General features: G+C 41.5%; 1 protein-coding gene across 1 annotated transcript in view; it reads right to left on the bottom strand.

Moving 5' to 3' along the window:
* PARM1 (prostate androgen-regulated mucin-like protein 1) overlaps positions 1 to 18,060 on the bottom strand; it is a 92,955-nt gene extending 74,895 nt beyond the window's left edge. Inside the window, exon 1 of the mRNA XM_033106254.1 lies at positions 17,761 to 18,060. Within this exon, the coding sequence (XP_032962145.1) occupies positions 17,761 to 17,803 (43 nt within the window). The 5' untranslated portion in view covers positions 17,804 to 18,060. The remainder of the gene's footprint in view (positions 1 to 17,760) is intronic.
* Between the last annotated feature and the right edge of the window lie 1,111 nt (positions 18,061 to 19,171).

Raw genomic sequence — 19,171 nt, 5'->3', positions numbered from 1 at the left:
AATGATGTCACTTTGACTAGCAAAGACTTAAGGAGGTATCAACTGGTACATGTTAATGAACTTTGACTCTCTAGTTCATGTTTTCTGTGCCTTCCTAGAAACCCAACCCTGATTAAATCAAGAAGTTGAGTCTTTTCCCTAAAACGCCTGTCCCTTCACGTACCATCTAAGAAGGCTTTTATTTTTTCTGGGGGTGGTTCCTGCTCAAATAGTGAATGATTTCTCCCTACTAATTTCAAGAATTTATTGTGGTTATTGAGCCTTAGAGCTTCAGAGGATATATTCCAGATCTACCTCTAATTTCTGACTTCAGTGCCACGTAAAGTCTCAAGCAGTAAGCATGCCATGTTTGGAGAGGTGGTCTTGAGGTGGCCAGGCCAGCCACAGTAGAGGTGGCAGCCTCCACACTGGCCAGCTTAACTTGACAAGCTCACCAAACATGACCCACTTTCCTTCCTCTTCCTGTTGGACCCTTCGGGCTTCGAGCCCTAGCTGGCTCATCTGCTTTCCTCCGTCAGATGTCTCTGGAGAGGCCAGGATGTTCTCAGATATCAGGGGCGGTGGGGATCACTTTTCAAACTTTAATGTTTCTTGTTACTTCTTTCATTCTGGAACAATTATCATAAAGTACAATCTTCCATGGAAAAGTTTGGTCATCTCAAACGTGTGCCCCAAACTAGATACATGAGCTGGTTGACCTGCTCACCCCTTATATAACCTCAGATTTCCTGATTAACTCCTTTAATCTTAATTGTTTTAGAAAAAAAAATCAAAGCTTCTAAAGCTCTTTACTCCCAGTCTCCTGGGCACTGGTGTTGGGTCCCAGGCTGTCTTACCACATTGCTTTGGCAAAACAATGGCTCTCCCAGGGATTTAAAAATATAATGAGGCTGTTCTCTTGCTTTGTAATTTTTTTTTTATCTCAGCATGAACTCAGTTCTCATCAAGGATCTTTGATTTTAGTATCAGAGCTTTAAAATTTTTTATCCCTTTAAGAATAACCCAAATCAATAAAACTTTAGACAATAGACCTCTCACTTAGAATATTTCTCTTGCCTATATACACAAAACTAAGTAATTAAACTTTCTCTAGGTGAAATTATATTTTTTCCAGGGAAAAGAATTTCACATGTTGATATTCACTCTGACTTATAAGGAAAGCTATATGATTCTACAAATTAAAAAAAAAAATTGAATAGTAGCTACAAAACCAAATAAATATCCATATTCTACCTAATAAACATCCTAGTTACTAATCAGAAGACATGGGTATTATGATTATAGCTGCTAAATGTATAGAATATCCTGCTTTTCTATGGGCAGGAGAGTTGAATTTTAGATATTTCACAAAATGAATGTTAATTTTCCCTGAAAAAGATATTCTTTCTAGTGTTACTTGGTCTTCCCCTTTTAAAATTCTTTTAATTATTTTAGTAAGGAAGGAAGCAGGTAAAAAGAAGGGAAACACACATCCCACTCACAAATGTACATATACACATATGACACACACACACACACACACACTTTCACACTGACAGACACAAATCCCTGTTCTAGAATGTCATGATTTCTACATTTTCCCATGAAAGATTCCTGTGATCTCCAAAGTCCCACATCCAATAATGGTTCTGCACCTGCAATTTACATAATGTTATTAATCAATATTATCTCCAATAAATTTAATTTAAAAAAATGAACTGAGAGGAAGACACTTGTAAGAAGTGGATCCCTCCTTCCCTGCGCACAGAGGAAAGGCATCAGATCTACAGGGCACTGAGCTGCATTGAGAAAGAACAGAGGCTCTTTTTATCTTCCGCAACTTTTTGTTCTTTCAGTTCTCTTTCTGTCTCTACTCAGGTACAATGTTGAAAACAATACAGTATTAAACTTTACTATATGGCATAAAATAAGTGAAACAGTACCCTTAAAAATTGGCACATGCCTCCCAAACAGTGCCCAGGCTACTAGCCATGTCCAGATCAGAGCATTTCTGAGGCTACCAGAGATCTCTCGCAGTTCGCAGGCTGGTTGAGTAAGCAGAACTGCTGTTGTTTTAGTACATCCCATTCTGCAGGGGCTCTAAGAAGGGCCGTTTAAAATCTCGTCGATTAAATTGTTGGTTTTCAATGAGTCTGATAAGTTTAGAAATGCATTATTGCCTCCCTCCTCCCTTCTCTCCGTTCCTTTTTTTCCCCCCATGTATTTTTCTTTAATCTTGCTGTCACAATGGCTGTGGGGTTCTCTATTATTTAGTGGTCAGAGACCAGAATGCTGTTTCCATGTGTTATGTCCCCTTCCAATGCCCATAGCACTCTGGCTGAGAAATACCTGATTTAAACAGTCTCAACCAGCCTTCTACAAGAGCAATCAATCAATAAACAAGTAAATAAGTGAACAAATTAAAAAAAAAATACTTGAGGTGATATGTAGCAGCTGCAATCTTGAATGAAAGTAACTTATAATTGATGAAGTTATTCATTGCTTCTGTTATCAGTGGGGAAGGGTCTTTCGTGAACACGGCTTAGACGTGAAAATAATATAGTTGGTATGAGTTGAATTGTGTCCCCATAGAAAGATATGCTGGAGCCGTAACCCCTAGCACCTGTGAATGTGTAGAGGTAATCAAGTTAAGATGAGATCCTACTGAGTTAGTGTGCGCACTAATCCCCTATGACTGGAGGACTAGTGTCCTTGTAAACAGGGAATCTGAGTGGAGACAGACTCGGGGAGGAAGGCCATGTGAAGACAGGCAGAGACTGGAGTTATTGCTTGCATAAGCCAAGTAACGCCTGTGGTTACGGGAAGTAAGGAAGGCTTCTCTCCTCCAGGCTTGGGAGGGAGCGTGGCCTTGCTGAAACCTTGATTTCAAACTAAGACAATAGCTAATCTATATTTATCCTAAGCTTAGCAAGCTGGCGTAGTTCCAGGGAGCAAGGGGTTCACAGCAGTTTGGGGGAGGGTAATGTTTAGGGACAGGTCACTTACTTACTGGCAGCCTCTGCTGCTGCGTAACTTAGAAGACAGGAGAAGGTTTTTGCTTTCTACCAGGAGAACACACTTCCTTGTTAAATTCCTCTACCTGTGGATCCTTTAAAAGGCAATTTTCACTGGACTCACTCATCTTGAGTGAAATTTTATTTCATAAAGATGGGTAGGTAAGTGTGGTTGCCCAAAGACAGTAAGCTTGTCTGGAAAGTGATGACAGTCCCTTTCCCAATTTCATGTGCTGAGGTGGGTCCGTATGAAGGCGGCTAAATGGATCTCCTCTCCTTTCTGTGCTTCCCTGGGGGGGCCGGTGGGGGGAGGCTCTTGGTGTCCAGTGCCTCTCACTGTGCCACTCCTTTTCTACGTGGTATCTTAGCTGCCAGGCCACTTTCCACTACCAAAAAGCGTTTGTCCTGTAGGCCACTGCATGGCCATAGCATTAGAGAAATAACTTTTAGCTACTTTAAGTGAATGTGTTACTTCTCTCAGAGACCATGAAGCTTAAATCCTGACTCTCAAGGGGAGGAGTGTGGTGCACAATACTGAAGGGGTTTGGGAGACTCAGGGGACTTATATTCCTATATACCTGAGATTTTCAGTCTCAGTTCAGCCCCTCATAAGCCGGGAGGCCTCAGGGTCCACATCTTTAAGCCTCAGTTACTTTAGTACAAGCTCAACAAGTACTGAGCACCCACAGTGTATGCTGTCATACATGCGATGGAGGGATATGAAATTTAGACTGGATCCCTGCTCTCCAAAGGCCAAAAGTCTAATCGGGCCAACATAGGCAAACAAATTCCGGAGGAATTTGAGCTCACAGGATGAAGAGAATGGTGGTGGCAGAGAATCATGGAGTCTGATGGTCTAGAATGAGGAACTGGCATGTGCAAAGGCCTGAAGATATGTGGCAGGTGTTTCCGTCTGGGGAAGACTTCCCAGGCAGGAGGACCCATATGCCTCTCTAGCCTCTCGCACCATGATTACCAGTACCTCTTTGTTTTGTTGTTCTGCCTCTAATTCAGAGTTTGAGCTACTTGCTAAGGAGTTTGGGCTTGTTTCTGTAAGAAATAGGGAGTTTTGGAAGATTCTTTTTACAAATGTTTTCACAATGGAAAATTTAACAAATTTTATATAATGGAAAATCTACAAAATGGGAGACAATATTATAATGAACCCCTATGTTCCCTCTGCTCAGCTGTAAGAATTAGCTCACCATAATTTTTTTTCTATAAAAACCCTATCCTAGGCATCATAGCATTTCTTATATAAATATAACAGTATGTATCTCTAAAAGATAAAGACTTTTGTTGAAAACATAAGGGCTATATCATTATCATGCTGAAAATAAAAATACCTTCATATCATCAAATATGTAGCCAATGATTAAAATCAAAATTGTCTCATAACTGTCATCATTTATTTTTATAGTTTTGGTTTGATTCAGAATCCAAATAAGGTCCACAATTGTGATTGGTTGACATGTCTACTATATCTCTTTTTAGTCTATAAATCCTGCCCCTCATCTTTCTCTCAATCTCGCTCTTTTTTTCCTTGCAATTTATTTATTGAAAAAAACCAGGTTGTCCCATAGAGTTTTCTACAGTCTGGAATTTGCTGATTTCATTCCTATGATGTTATTTAACATCTGCCTGGGTCCTCTATATTTCCTGTGACTTACTTATGAGATGTGGAGGCCTCATCAGATGTAGTTTCCTTTCAAAGTGGCAAAGCTATTTTATACAGGATGGTGTGGTCTTCCATTAAGAGATATATATCTGGCTATGTTACACTTCATAATGCTGGCAGCCACTGATGGTCAGTGCCAAGATCCATTAACTCATTAGGTCATGCCATACGGTGATATTCTATTTCTATGATGTTGTCTTTATTTATTAGCTGGAATACTTGTGTAGAGACAGTCAGTCATCCCATCATTTACTATTTGGTCACCCAGTCATATACCTCATAACACAAGGCAAAAATAAGTTCAATCAATCAATCAATCAAGAATACTTAACCCTATTTATCTATTAATTTTCAAAATAATGTGTTGGTTTGTAAGTATCCTCCAACGGAGATTAATGGTTTGTGTACCATTGACAACGGTAAGGTACCATTGTTGTTGGTATCATTTTGAACTCATGAGTTTAAAACATGATTCAATCTATTGCAATTTTCCATATTAATGCTACACTTGTTCCATCTTTGGCCAGTGGGAGTCTCATTAAATGGTTCTGAGTCCGTTTGATAGGAACCTGGTAATCTTTGTTAGCATCCTTGCTGTCTGGTATCACAAGATATTCCAGGCTCATCGTACACATTTCCTGACCCAGACATGGAATTAGACACTTCTCCAAGGAGCTTTCATTCCTTTTAGTAGAAATGGAAATTAGCAACCTCAGTCTGAGCACCTGGAAGACCCTTAAGCAGATCTGCGTCTGCTTCTCCTTCTTTGGAGGGGAGCAGGCAATTTGGCCTGGCATGAATGAGTCCCCAAAGAGTGGTGAGAGACTGAGAAGAAAAAGGGTGACCTGTAACTATTTAGGGTTACTATAAGAGTCTAGGAAGAGATGATAAGATTCTCAACCAATATAGTATCTGTGGGATGGGAAGAGGATCAGATTTGAGAGAAATACTAGAGACTTTACACAAAAGGATTTATCAACTGATTTGGGAGCTCAGCAGCTGTAGGGGCTGAGATGGGTAAAGAGAACAGACCTTTGTCCAAAGCATAGCTCTGCCGTACCAACTATGTAATCTACAGCTCATTATTTAACTTTACTTAACTTCTGAGACTCAGTGGCCTGAACTACTGAATGGGAATAGTTCTGCCTATCTCATGGGGTGGTTGGGAATATTAGGTGAAGTTGCAAATGAAATGAACATGATAGAATGTGTGATACATACCTAGTACAATTAAAAATTTAAACTGTGGATTTCCCCCTACTCTTCAACATGTGTAGTTTTATCTGTAATGTGAAAGGGTTGGCACAGATTACAAAGGCTCTTCCAGTGCCATGTGCTCCAAACCTCGCTCTAGTCATACTTGCATGGTTCTCTGATAATGCCATGGAGAATTAATAATGGATCCTCCAGCATTTGCATAAACCACATTTTATTGATTATTTTATTGAAAAGATGATATAACAAATTTAATATTGCCAAAAGAAAAAAAATCATATATTGTTCTGAAGGCTATTTTTCTTATTTGATGTCTAAGTTGACAAATTCCATTTTAGAAAAGCTTAGAGAACAGTGTTTTAATTTAAAATTGCTCCCATAAGTGACACATGCTGAAGATATTAAAAACTAACAAAGTACCTTAAATACTGATCAGTTATCTCAGAGGCTCTTAAAATACTATCCAAGATGATTGTCCTGATCAATGATTTATGCAGCACTCTGGTTTCAGAAAATACAATATTACTTTAAGTCAATTCCTTCCCAGAACTGTCCCAGCCCATTACGTCAGTGATATCCTATAAACCTTTCAGAGATGATTTGCTTTTGTAAGATCTTATTTTTGAGAGCTCCATCAGAAATTTTAGAATCAAGATTTTGAGGATAGGAATAGCCGTCTAGCAGTTACTACAACCATCTTAACCGTTGATAAAGAGGGAGTAGATTATTGATAATATATTTTTTAATGCTGAAGGCAATACAAACTATTTTAAAAATTCAGGCAAAACAAAGGAGCATAAAAAGTGAAACTGCCCCAAAGCTTACTTGCCAAAGTTAACCACTGTATCCTTCTAAACCATTTTCTCCCCAGACATACACATAAACATAATGTTTTGAACATTTTATCACAATGTACATTTTATTCCGTAGCTTGCTTTTTCAACATATTGTGAAATATAAAGTTCCAAATATTAGTTCGATATAGTGACCACTTCCACGTGTCAGTACATAAGTGAACCACCTCATTCTTTTAAACAGTTGCTTAGTCTTGCCCAGTTGAATAAACGTTGAATGTATGCTAGTTTATCTGACTAGCACTTTACAGTTAGGCATTTGCATTGTTTCCAATGTATGAATATTTGTAAGAGTTCTTAAGCAAAACAAACAAACAAACAGGACTTTAAATCAGGTCCGGACAGGGGATAGATATTTTCTTCTCAATTTCTTTGTATGTTTATAGTTTCCATAGTACAATATTTTCTTAAATCAATACTTCAGTGCAGCTTTTAAAAACTGTCATAAGACAACAATAAACTATTGCTTGGTGACTTTTTTTTTAAACAAAAACTTGGCTGTAAATTTCTGAATCTCAAAACCCACATCTCCCCTCTTTCTGAAAACTGTTCACACTGAAACTCTATTCTTAGTGAAGTAGTAATTTTCGCTCCTTGAGCTGCCACACTTGCCTTTGAGATTTTGGGTATCACAAGCCTTCTCTTGTCAATGCGTGTTCCTTTTCCTTCCAGCGAGAATTCAGACCCTGCTTTTCATTTTAATCAGGGGACGTGGTATCTCCCCTGGAGGAGAGCTGGGGGAATGGTCATGTGTCGCCCAGTGTCACAACCACAAAACCAGACACAGTTCCCTGTCCATTGTCCAGCCGAAGGTCACGGTTACTCTCCCTTGCATCTCCTCTGCTTACAGTTAATGCTGCTGCATTTCAAGATGGTTGAGAGCCTTCCCACTTCAAGAATGGACAAGTGAACATCACTGAACAAGTAAGGCACATGTTTTTAGTATAGTGTTATCTTTGCTCTTCTTTGGGTTTTGTGTAGGTTGTTCTTCAAGTTGATATAATCTGAAATTTTACCCTTATCCCTAAGGCTTCAAGACTGATATGTTATTTTTTTTTAAGCTCATGTTCTTTTTGGTAGCTGCTAAATAATTAAACATTCCTATTTAAGGCAGAAAGTACCACGAGAATTTGTTGGATGATGAGGCTGAGGGATATGCCAGCCTGAGTGATGTCAGCAGTGGCCATGTCAGGGGGTGTCAGGTCTGCAGGGTTGATTTTCACCAGGACTTCACATCACTTCTATTGATTGCTTGGACTAAAACACAGATAGCGTTTCAGAATCACCTATGAATAACTATTTTTAGTTATTCAAAAGGTTCTGTAGCTAAGCTCAAAGGTGACATTTTCTTAATTGGCCAGAAAGTTTAAGAAATTTCAGCTATTTTAAAGTGATACCCATGGCAAAGGAAAAAAAAAAGCTTACATTTTGAAAAGAAGTGTTCTGTATGTGCATAGTTCAAAAAAAAAAAAAAAGAAAAAAAAGAAAAAAAAACCCACCTGATTTTAAAGTTTAGCTTTCATAACCCTCAATGGAAACTAAAAGCCTGGCTCATTTAAAAAAAAAAAGCTATTTAGAAACATTAAACATAAGCACCTGATAGCAAGCAAGTTTGCCAATGCCTCTTTCGGGTGATCTAAGAAAATTTTTGAATTAAGTCTTCATTTGGCCAGCCCTCAAAAATGTATTTTCATTTAGTTTAACAAATAGATTTTGGGAACCCCATAAGTGCCACACCGTATTTAGCACTGGAGAGACCACAGTAAGCAAGGGACAAAATCCTTTAGGTAGGGGCGGGAGGGTAAGGGATGGAGAGAAGTAAAGAGTAAAGAAACCGAGGCAAGAGGCAAAAATGAGGAACTGGAATATGGTGTTGGCAGGGGGAACAGATTGCGGTTTTACAGGGTTGGTCAGGGTAAGTCTGACTGAGAAGGTGACATCTGAGGAAAGGTTTTAGGGAGATGAGGGGATTAGTCAGGTGGATATATGGAGAGAAAATATGTTCCAGACCGAGGAATCAGCCAGCATATCTACCGTGTTTCCACGAAAAGAAGACCTAGCTGGACAATCAGCTCTAATGTGTCTTTTAGAGCAAAAATTAATATAAGACCCGGTCTTATTTTACTATAAGACCCCGTCTTATTTTGCTATAATATAAGACCGGGTCTTACATTAATTTTTGCTCCAAAAGACACATTAGAGCTGATTGTCTGGGTAGGTCTTCTTTTCGGGGAAACACGGTATAAGGAAGCTGGTGTAGGATGAGCAAAGGAGAGGCAGCTGCCCAGATCCAAGAATGAGTGGAGCAGCAGCTCAGGAGGTCTTGACGGTCGCTTTAAAGACTCAGGATTTTACTCTTGAGTTCAATGGGAAGCTACTGCAGAGCTGTGAACAGAGCAATGACATCATCTGATACATTTCCACTGGATCAACTGTTGCTATGCAAAGAACAGATCTTAGGAGGGAAAGAGGAAAAGCTGGTAGATCTGAGAGGAGGCCCCTGCAGTATTCCAGGAGAAAGAGGAGGGTGGCTCACACCAGAATGAGAGCAATGGAGGTGACAAGAAGTGTCTGAATTCTGCATATATTTTAAACATAAGGCAAGCAGATTTCCTTGAAGGACTGGATGAGAGGTGTTGAAAGAGACTCAAAGTGGACTCATGATTTTCAGCCTGAACAACTAGAAAGTTGCAGTTGCCATTAATTGAGATGGTGAAGGCTTCAGGAGAAGACTCTTGGGGGAGGGAAACCCAAGAGTTCAGATTTGGACATGTTGAGTTGGAGATGATGATTAGATATTCAACTATTGATTTTTTTATGAGCAAATCAAAATGAATCATCTTCATAGAATGTAAGTTCCCTGAGGGTTGAGTTTTGTCTATTTTTTTCATTGCTGTAGCCCCAGAGCCTTGGACAGTATTTAGCACACTTAGGTTGTCCATTAAAAATTAATTTAACAAATATGTGCTAAGCACTCTTTATGTCTTGCTCTGTTCTACATGCTGAGGACAAAGCAGGGGCAAAACAGGTAAAATTCTCCTCTCATGCACCTTAAAATCCAGTACCAAAGGGCAGACAAGCAAATGAAGTAAAAAAATAAAATAAAATAAACCTTCTGCCTATTGATATACCTGCTTAATAAACATTTCCCGAATGTGGATTCACATGGCGCTCTATCATAACCCCACAAGGGAGGAAACTAAGATCCCAGAGTTGGCATTCCATGAGTGCGTGTCTTACTTCAAAGCTCCTTCTACTGCACCATGTTGCTTCTCATATGAAGTAACACAAATCTCATCCTCACTTGATAAATATCAGGGCTGTGTTTCTCCTCAGATAAGCATTTAAAGGAAAATAGGCTCAAAATAGGACTCTTTTTGAAGTTCAGTTCCAGAAAGGCTACCTGGAAGTGAGTGACCCCAGGCCACTCATCCCTCCTTAATGGATGGAAACTATGCAGAAGAATTCCTCTGGACATCTCAGGGCATGTTCTCATTCTTTCCCCCTTTCACAATGCTGAGGGTACTTTAGTTAGCTGCCATTAGGGCCCCCACATTGTTTCACTGGAAAGGCTCCATTTGCAACCTTTCACAAATCTAAAAAGGTGTAAGAAAATAGGCTTTTAGATTCACATACGTTTGAGGAGGATTCTCTTATCCCACCCCCTAAAAACAAAACTTGATGAATTTTCCATTCCCAGAAGCAGCATCAAGAGGGTGGTTTGGTCCTTTGTAGCCCCAAATAATTTCCAATTGTCACCCCCCTCATTCAGCCATCTGATATTCTCCCAGTCCCTCAGCTTCTCCCATGTATCCTATGTAGAAATTCTGAAACAGCTGCTGTCCCTTCCTCCTGCCCATTTTTACCCAGTTTCCACACGTAATTTGATATCCTACTCCCTTCCCCATGAACATTTCCTAAAATGTAAATGATGAATGATCATTTAGCCTCAAAACTTGATAATCCTTTCTCCTGCTCAGACCTGTCTGAACACTTTTTCAAAAAAGAGAATTCCAGGACTCTCTCCTCTTGAATGTCATCCCATCAACATTGTAATTTTTTAGACAAGACATTTTGGGCTGCCCATTGGTTGGGGGATGGCCATATCCATCTTGATGTTGCCTCTATCAACAACAAAAATTCCCATAACCCAGAATGTGTCATCCAGCAATACCTTGCCTCTTCTCCCAGGCCAAGAGAGAGGGGTTCAGTCCACCAGATTTCTTTAGGATTCTCTATTGAAAAAATGGGCATCGAAATCCCCCTCATGATGTACTGCAGTCCTTTCATAATATAACACATTACATTAACTCAATAGAATGACTGTGTCTTAGACATTTCTCTAAACACATGGAGACAGTGCATTGTAGCTTTTGCATAGTGAATAAAGAGCATCCTTTTATCCTTACAATAATTGGTATTGTTCTTACTAAAGAACCAAAATCACAGTACAAAGCAATAATCATATATAGTATGAAATGTTTAGCAATCAAATAAAAGTTCAATGCCAGTATGATGGTATCTGTCTGTGGTCTACGTATGGGATCACAAATGCTTTTCCAACAGAAACTGAAAAGATTTCATAAAAGGCAGACAGCACTAGTAACAATCCATTGTGAATACAACAGTGGGTAAAACAGCTCTGTCAGTAATAACGTTATGATTCTGGACTACAAAAGCTGGCAAGAATATCGTAATTTAAAAGGTAACATTTTAATAACCTCATATAGGAAAATATAATATGTTCTAACCAGTGGGAAGTCTAAATGATAGCTTCAAGTTTACAACCATGGCAAAAAAACAAACAAAAAATTCAAACAAAACTTTCTCTTCTCCATTTATTTTCATGTTTAACACCTGCACTAAAGTTCCCATGTCCTTATTTCCTCCCTGATGGAAAAGAAAATCAGGTGTCAGAATTTGGACTACAACTGGAAGATATTATCATCAAAGTTGTATTTTACCATTCATCTTATTTGGTATTGAATAGGTATGTTTTCTAAAATCACATCTGACAACTTCCCACAGTTTGTTTTCCACTTACTATGTTTCCCCGAAAAGAAGACTTAGCCGGACAATCAGCTCTAATGCGTCTTTTGGAGAAAAAATTACTATAAGACCCGGTCTTATTTTACTATAATATAAGATCGGGTATAATATAATTAATATAATATAATGTAATATAATATAATACCTGGTCTTATATTATAGTAAAATAAGACCGGGTCTTATAGTAATTTTTTCTCCAAAACACACATTAGAGCTGATTGTCCGGCTAGGTCTTCTTTTCAGAGAAACACGGTAACGGTTACTTATTTACAGATTTTACCTTGGGTATAAGAGGTACAAATTTCCACTATAGTCCAATAGCTTTAAGGATATTTTTTTCAATCTGCTTTGAAATTTTGCCTAACATGCTGCTTCAGGCTCTATATAGCCATAGCTTTCAAGAGATACCAATAGAGCTATCCCTCAGGAATTATGTAAACCTTATATAATTAATATTTTTGAGATGTATTAAGATCCTGGCACAGAAGAGAGCATTGAAATCCAAAGCTATTCTATAACTTTCTTTTTTAATCAGCTGCCAGCTGGATTCTAGAAGGCGTCTAGTTCCAGCTCCTATGCAAGAACATTGCTACCATTTAAAATATATTGTTTTTGTGAAAAGAAAAGATTACTAAGGAGTCGGGTGATGTAGCCTCAGGGAGCCTACAGAAATCCCACCAGTTGTTCAGAAACACACAACGATGAACTGTACTAGATATGCAGTCAGATTCAAAATATTTCCTTGGAGAGCTGCCCCTGAATACTAATCCTTGTAGTTGCTGTTTGGGAGAGAGCTGCTCTGAAATCTCTGTGTCTTCCCAGCTAAAGCTGGGTGTGATAGGATTCAAAATAAAGCTAATCCTATATCAAACCCATTGAATAGATGGGATGCAAATGAAAGGCCAAAGGTAGGGTTTCTCGATAAAACACAGGATGCCCGGTTCAATTTGAATTCAAGACAAACAATGAAGAATTATTTAATTTAAGTATGTCCCAAGTATTGTGTGGAACATACTTGGAATTTGCTGTTTATTTGAAATTCAAATCAGATTGGGCAACCTGTATTTTCATTTGCTAAATCTGGTAACACTGGTCAAAGGAAAATTAAAACAGCTTATTTTTAATCGACATTACACCACCCTGCACTAATGAAAAACACAGATGAAAAGAATTATCTAATTGTCTATTTTATTTTAATGATTTCTATTACTTATAAAATGGCAAAGGACTCAAGGTTTATAAACAACATCAAAACAGGTAAAAGAAATAGGCTATGCCGGTAAAGGATTATGATGAACATTAAAAGATCTGCAGATCAGAAAGTCTGATGTTACATCAATCCTTGCCATTTCAGTAATTTAAGCTGTGACTGAAAAAAGTAACATCATGAATTACATACACAAATCAGTCTTATTTTTTAGTCACCCTGCTTCCACATTAATGGGATGATAACCTATTAGCCTTGCATTTCTAAGTAAAAAGTACTCATTGCATAAGGCACATGTACTTACTACTTACCCACCTCTTTTTAGAGCTGCGTCTGTCTTCTAAATGAAACATTAATTTTTCCAAGTGACTATTTTATTCAGTCTCTTATTAGACAAGCATATATTTGGTTCCTAAACTAACATGTCCAATTTCAGTGACAGATACTTACAAAAGGAAGCAAACGGTTGTAAATGCTATGGCAGGATTCCTTTCATTTGGGTATTAAGACAGCCAACCCCTTTTGAAAATATTTCTTAAATGTCTCTCTCTAGTAGATGCTATTCTCCGCTGCCCTCAAGGGAAAATCACTGTTTAAGAAAGTCTGCTCAAACAGTGAAAGTACTTGGCCAATATTTTCCTTATAAAAACACAAGCGCAATTAGACCAGGTCCAAATGCTCAAGTTAAATTAGCTATCTGGCCATTATGATTTGGGGTACTGGAGAGAGCCATTTGGATCATTTAGATACCATGGACTGTCTTTTCCTAAGTTGTTTGATCTGAATTATCCAAAATTTGTGGCTTTGGGAACCTGACCTTAAGGTTTAGCTGAGTTGAGCTTTTGAAACATACCGGTTTGCAAAAGACTTTATGGACGAAATAAAGTCCTTGGTGAGACTGTACTTCTATTTGTTACCGAACATTTTGGGGACTCTTGTGCTATGTCTGAGCTGGTATGTTATTAACCTTTTCAAATTAGCCATTTAGTAGGCTCAGCTGAATCTTTTCTTAATTTGCGCATTAGGGTTTGCCAGAACTCCTGGCACTGTCCTGGATATTAGTTGAGAACATAGTCCAAGAGCAAATATATAAACTCTGCTTTTGGAGAGGATGACCTAATTGATGCCGAATACAGCAAACTTTATTAATAAGAATAATATCAACAATTATAGCTAACATTTATTGAAAGCTTACTGCGTCCCATGCACTGTAGGTATCTTCAGTCATTTAACACTTTCAGCAACCTTATGAGGTTTTAATCCCCCAATTCTGTAGATAAGAAAACTCAGAGGGGTTGACTTACTTGCCCTAAATCATACAATTAGTAAGCCGTAAAATTTAGCTTTGTACCTAGGCAATCTAGCTGAAGCTCTTACCTACCACTTTGCAACACTGCCTCAGTAAATGTATCAGGTAACAAGAGCTTCCACCTTCTCAGATCAGGTTTCATGTGAAGGAGGTGTCATTTCTTGAACTGTGACACAGACTTCAGGGGAATAGAAGGTAACCAAGCTAAAGGAACCACCCGTAGGCAACCTCGCTGTTCCTATAAATGCATGTGCATATTTTTAACATGTTTATGACAAGATTTATGATGAGGCTTCAATATGCTTATGATGAGGTCCTGACATACATCAGGATCTGTAGTAAGAACAGAGCCGTAAATGTTTAGGATGGGGTCTTTTGTCAAGGACAAGGACATTCTAGATGTTACTCATCGGGAGAAGAGCGATGACAGGCCCAGAACACAAATAGGCTCTCTAGCTGGGTGGCTGACTAAAATCTAGCTCTCCTGGTCTTGATCACCAAGTAGTGGGGTGGAATGCAGTGACCAACTTGGGGGGAGACTAGGGACAGACAGGGCAGAACCCAGACCAGGAAGTCAGATCCTGGGGTCTGTGTCTCTCTTACCTATGCTTCTTTCCCCTTTGTCCTTCCTAAGTGTTTGCAAAAGGCTGTTTGAAAGTTCCTGTATATCTCAGATGTCTCAGTGAGGGAGCTTTTAAATAATTCGGGGCATAGAACATGGGAGGGCAGCAATGATGGTGGTGGGAATGAAGGAAGAGAATCCAGAGGGGAGAGAGCGAGGGATGAAGATGGAAGCTTCCCAGGACTGGCCATCCTCCCTTGCTCTTGGTTCTGCTGCCAAATCTTGCAGGTTCTGGCTTGTATTTTAGTCGGGAGGCAGGACTCCTAAATCCCTTGTACACTCCTTAGAGGTGTTGGGGAACGGTTTGTACAATAGCCATGCTGGTTTTCTACCAGTCAACTTTGAGAAAACTGAAGATAGTCCACAGTTTCTCTTCTTCCTTCTTTTAAAAATTCAAGTGAGTAAATATAGAGAGCTACTTTTTCTGGGTTGTTGACAATACACATATATTTGCAAGTGTCCATTACACAGGCTGGAGGAAATGCTGTGTACATATATATTGATTTATTAAGCTAAAAAAAGTCCCCTGCCAAACCCCATTCCCGGCTCAAGACAGCATCACCTTGAGTTCTACAGAAATTTTCTTGAAGCCTCTGAAGCTGCAGGTTGGGGGTGGGAGGAAGCAGGGGAGGGGGCCAGCAGAAAAGGAGTAATAGCCTGGTGAAATGAGCTAGAGCTTTGCCAAGGAAGCTCAGAGATGAGGCACTGAAACATTCATGCCACTTTCATTTCAAGAACCCTCACCCCTCTTTCCTTTACCAAACATCTCTTTATTCTAAAAAAGTGATCTTTTAGTTTCTGTAAACCTTTTACTTTGGGATGCAAAGGGCCTCATGAGGTATTTATGTCAATTTTTATATTATTTTCCTGACAACAATTGCGAGTAGGTCTAACACCCACTGACCCTGAAGAGATTCCTTCAGAAGAAGGAAGCTCCATCACTCTGTTGGGGAGATGTACACAGAAACATGACTATGTCTTGCGGTGTCAGGAGAGCTGCAGAACTGGGAGGCTGTGATTTTCCTGACTCTGATCTCGACACACACGTGCGGGATGGGGGTGAGGCTGCCAAGCTGGTCCCTGAGCCACCAGCCTCCTCACTCTGTCTGAGAACAAGGGCAGTACTCCTGCCCCCAGAATAGAGGGGCTAAACTCTGAAACTGGCCGAGGGAGAAAGATCTTGACCTCTTTAGAAAAAAACAAAAGCCACAATACACTATCTAATAGGGTTTATCCCAATCTTGCCAACTGCCAGAGCTGTTAAAAAACAAAACAAAGAAAACACAAGCCATGAAGTAAAATTAGCAAACAAACCTACCTACTAGCTCTACTGGTTCACTCAAAGTTTTCTGAGCCTCGAGCCTCCTGAAAGGATTTCTAATGAGGAGAAAGTAAAGGCACCCCCTCATGTCATTTCGTAAACATCGTTAGCTTGGGGGATTACGGGAACCCCCCAGGCAGAGCAACTCCTGGGCTGGACGCCACTGTTACACCTGCCGGGATCCGCGCGCTCCCAGCCCCGCGGGCTGCGCACGCAGCCAAAGCCACCAGAGACTGTTCGGGAACCTTCTGCGGGCCCGTCTCCAAACCCTGCAGACACCACAGAAAAGGGAGTTTTCTTAGGCTTTCAGCAAGTAGAGGAAAAAACGCACGCTATAGCCTTAAGTTGGGAAAGTTTTCTTCAAAACTGCGTTATCCTTTGGGAGCTGCCAGGAAACCCCTAGCTTCTTTTCAAGGGATTGTAGAGACATGTGTCCACAATGAAAGGAATCCAAACAAGTCAGGAGGAAAAATATACACGGACTACAAGCAGGAGTCAAACGCGCGTGTGTATGCGGCTTTGGAACATTATCTAAACATGTCAGTGTCCATGCACTCGAGCTACTATTTGCTTCATCCATAGTCAGTTGTCCCTTGTCGGGCTGCATTTTTCTGGAAAAACTGGGTACACACAACTCCAGACTCAAAGCGTGGCTCTGAATCTCTCCCCGGCCCCCACCAAGCCGAGCTCATTCCCCTGCTCCTCTCTCCTCAGTCCCCTGCCAGAGGCCGCCACTGTCAGTGGTCACAAGACCCGCTAGGCGCGTAGAGGGTAGTGGTCCCGAGGCTGTGCGTGTGTCGGGGGTAGTGGGTGGAACCCGGGCATGCTGCTTTTAGCCAAGTTATCAGTTTCTGCTATGGCACGCATTTTGGGGAGGCTCCAGGCCACTGGGAAGGACTGCAAACCCGTAGCGGTGATCGCAAGCTTGAACCGGGTCGAGGCAGCTTCCCTTGGACTTGAATGCTGCATCATGTCCAAGCATAACTAGGAAGAGACGCCGGAGACCAGAGACCAAGTCTCGGGGAAGGCAATCAAACCCCGCCGGGTGCGCAGCCACTGCTTAAAGCCTTCCCAGATGCGACACCCTCCCCCCACTGCTTCTCCCACTTTTTCATCCCTCCCCGAGTCCAACCGCGTTAAGAAGTCTGGTCCCCGACTCTGGCAGGGTGCGCTCGGGGACTTGAGAAGCCCCGAGTCGCAGCCAGTGTTTCCCAACCGGGGTTCGAACGCGCCGCGCAGCCACCTGTTCTACAGCACTCAGAGTTTGTGCGGGTGCGGGTTGCGGCAGGAAGGACCTTGTCATCCCCTAGGTCCGTCACAGACCAGGATCTCCAAAGGCGCTCATCACCCCAAATCCAAGTGCGCACATCCACTCGCGCAATCCCCGAGGCTCGCACCATCTGCGCGCGGCGATTTATTTCCCGGTTTCCCCGCTTCGGCCCGGACCCCAGTGCTGGCTGCCAGGGCCCATACCACTCCCGGCCCCTCCGGGAGAACGGCGCCCCAAAATACCTGCCGTGAAGATGCAGAGAACGAAGAGAATTTTGCAGACCATGGTACCCTGGTGTTTGGTGCCGAGCACGGCGCGGGCGGCGGGAGAGTTTGCCGGACTGCCAGAGCGCACGGGGCACTGACTGTTCCTCCTCTTCCTGATGGGCTGCGATGGGAACCGTGAGTCCCGCGCGGCTCCGGCGGCGGGCAGGGAAGCCAGGCGAATGCGAAGTGTCTCCTTCAGCTGTGTGTCCTCCGGCACCCGGTGCGCTTCTGCTCCATCCCAGCCGCCTGAGCACTGGGCCGCCTCCGCCGCCTCGCCGGCTACCGCCAAACCCCTCCCACCCGATCCCCGCAGCGACAACAGGGCCACCCCCTGGCCTTCCCTTTCCGAGTGCTGGGGTCCCGTGAGCCCCGGCCCAGGGCGGCCTCTGCTGGTCAGTCAAGGCGCGAGATCCGAGTTTTGACGGTTCCACAAATATTTGGGGTGTCTAGCACTTGGGAACTAAAGGGATGCAAGGATGTGTGAGCGGAACTCTGCCCTCAGAAATTTATCTCAGCTTTTCTTACAGGAGCCTACAGCCTTTAAACAGGTGACCATATCTCACTTTAGGTGTCACCTCGAAGAGCCAGACCCCACCATTGTAAGAAAGCACACATATTTCTTTCCAAGCAGGAGAACATTTTCCTTCCTTTCACCAAATGTTCCTGCCTGTGTATTAAACCCTCACACACATCCAGCCCTGGAGGATGTCTGCTGTCCTATTCAGCTTTTTACTAGAAGAAATATTACTAACGTCAGGTAGCATTGATCACGAGATTACTATGAGCAAGGCATCGTACTAGATGTTGTATCATCACTCCTTACGACCCTATGACATAGAATTACTATTATTCCATTTTACAGATGAGAAAACTAAGGCACAGAGAACTAACGTGCTCAAGGTTGCATAGTGGGTAAGGGCTGGACCCCATAACGGAACAGTTTGTGTGCACCAGGGCCATGACAGCAAAGGCTGACATTTCCTGAGTCATGCTGCATGCTATACAACTGTGATGTACAGGTTTTAACTAAGTCAAATTCTCACAACAATTCTTTGAGGTGAGCACTGTTTTCATTTTCAGAGGAGGAAATGGAAGCACAGACAGGTTTAAGTACTTGTCCAATGTCACGCAGCTAACTAATAGTACCAATAAGATGCCTGCCCAAGGCATCCTGGGTCACCCCCTGTACTCTACTCTCCAAAAGCCCAAAGGTTCTGTGTATTCACACAGATCAAAGCTGATCTTTCATTTAATCCTCCCCACTACCTTCGACCTGCTTATTTCTCACATCTCTATCAGACCAGATGCCAGGTCATCTCCAAATATCTATGTGATGATTAGCCTGGTGGTCCTCTAGGCACTAGAGCTGGGAAGCTGCAGGAATTAA

This window comes from Rhinolophus ferrumequinum, chromosome 5 (assembly GCF_004115265.2).
Source record: "Rhinolophus ferrumequinum isolate MPI-CBG mRhiFer1 chromosome 5, mRhiFer1_v1.p, whole genome shotgun sequence".
Classification (NCBI taxonomy): Eukaryota; Metazoa; Chordata; class Mammalia; order Chiroptera; family Rhinolophidae; genus Rhinolophus; species Rhinolophus ferrumequinum.
This window is presented reverse-complemented; position numbering and strand designations above follow the sequence as displayed.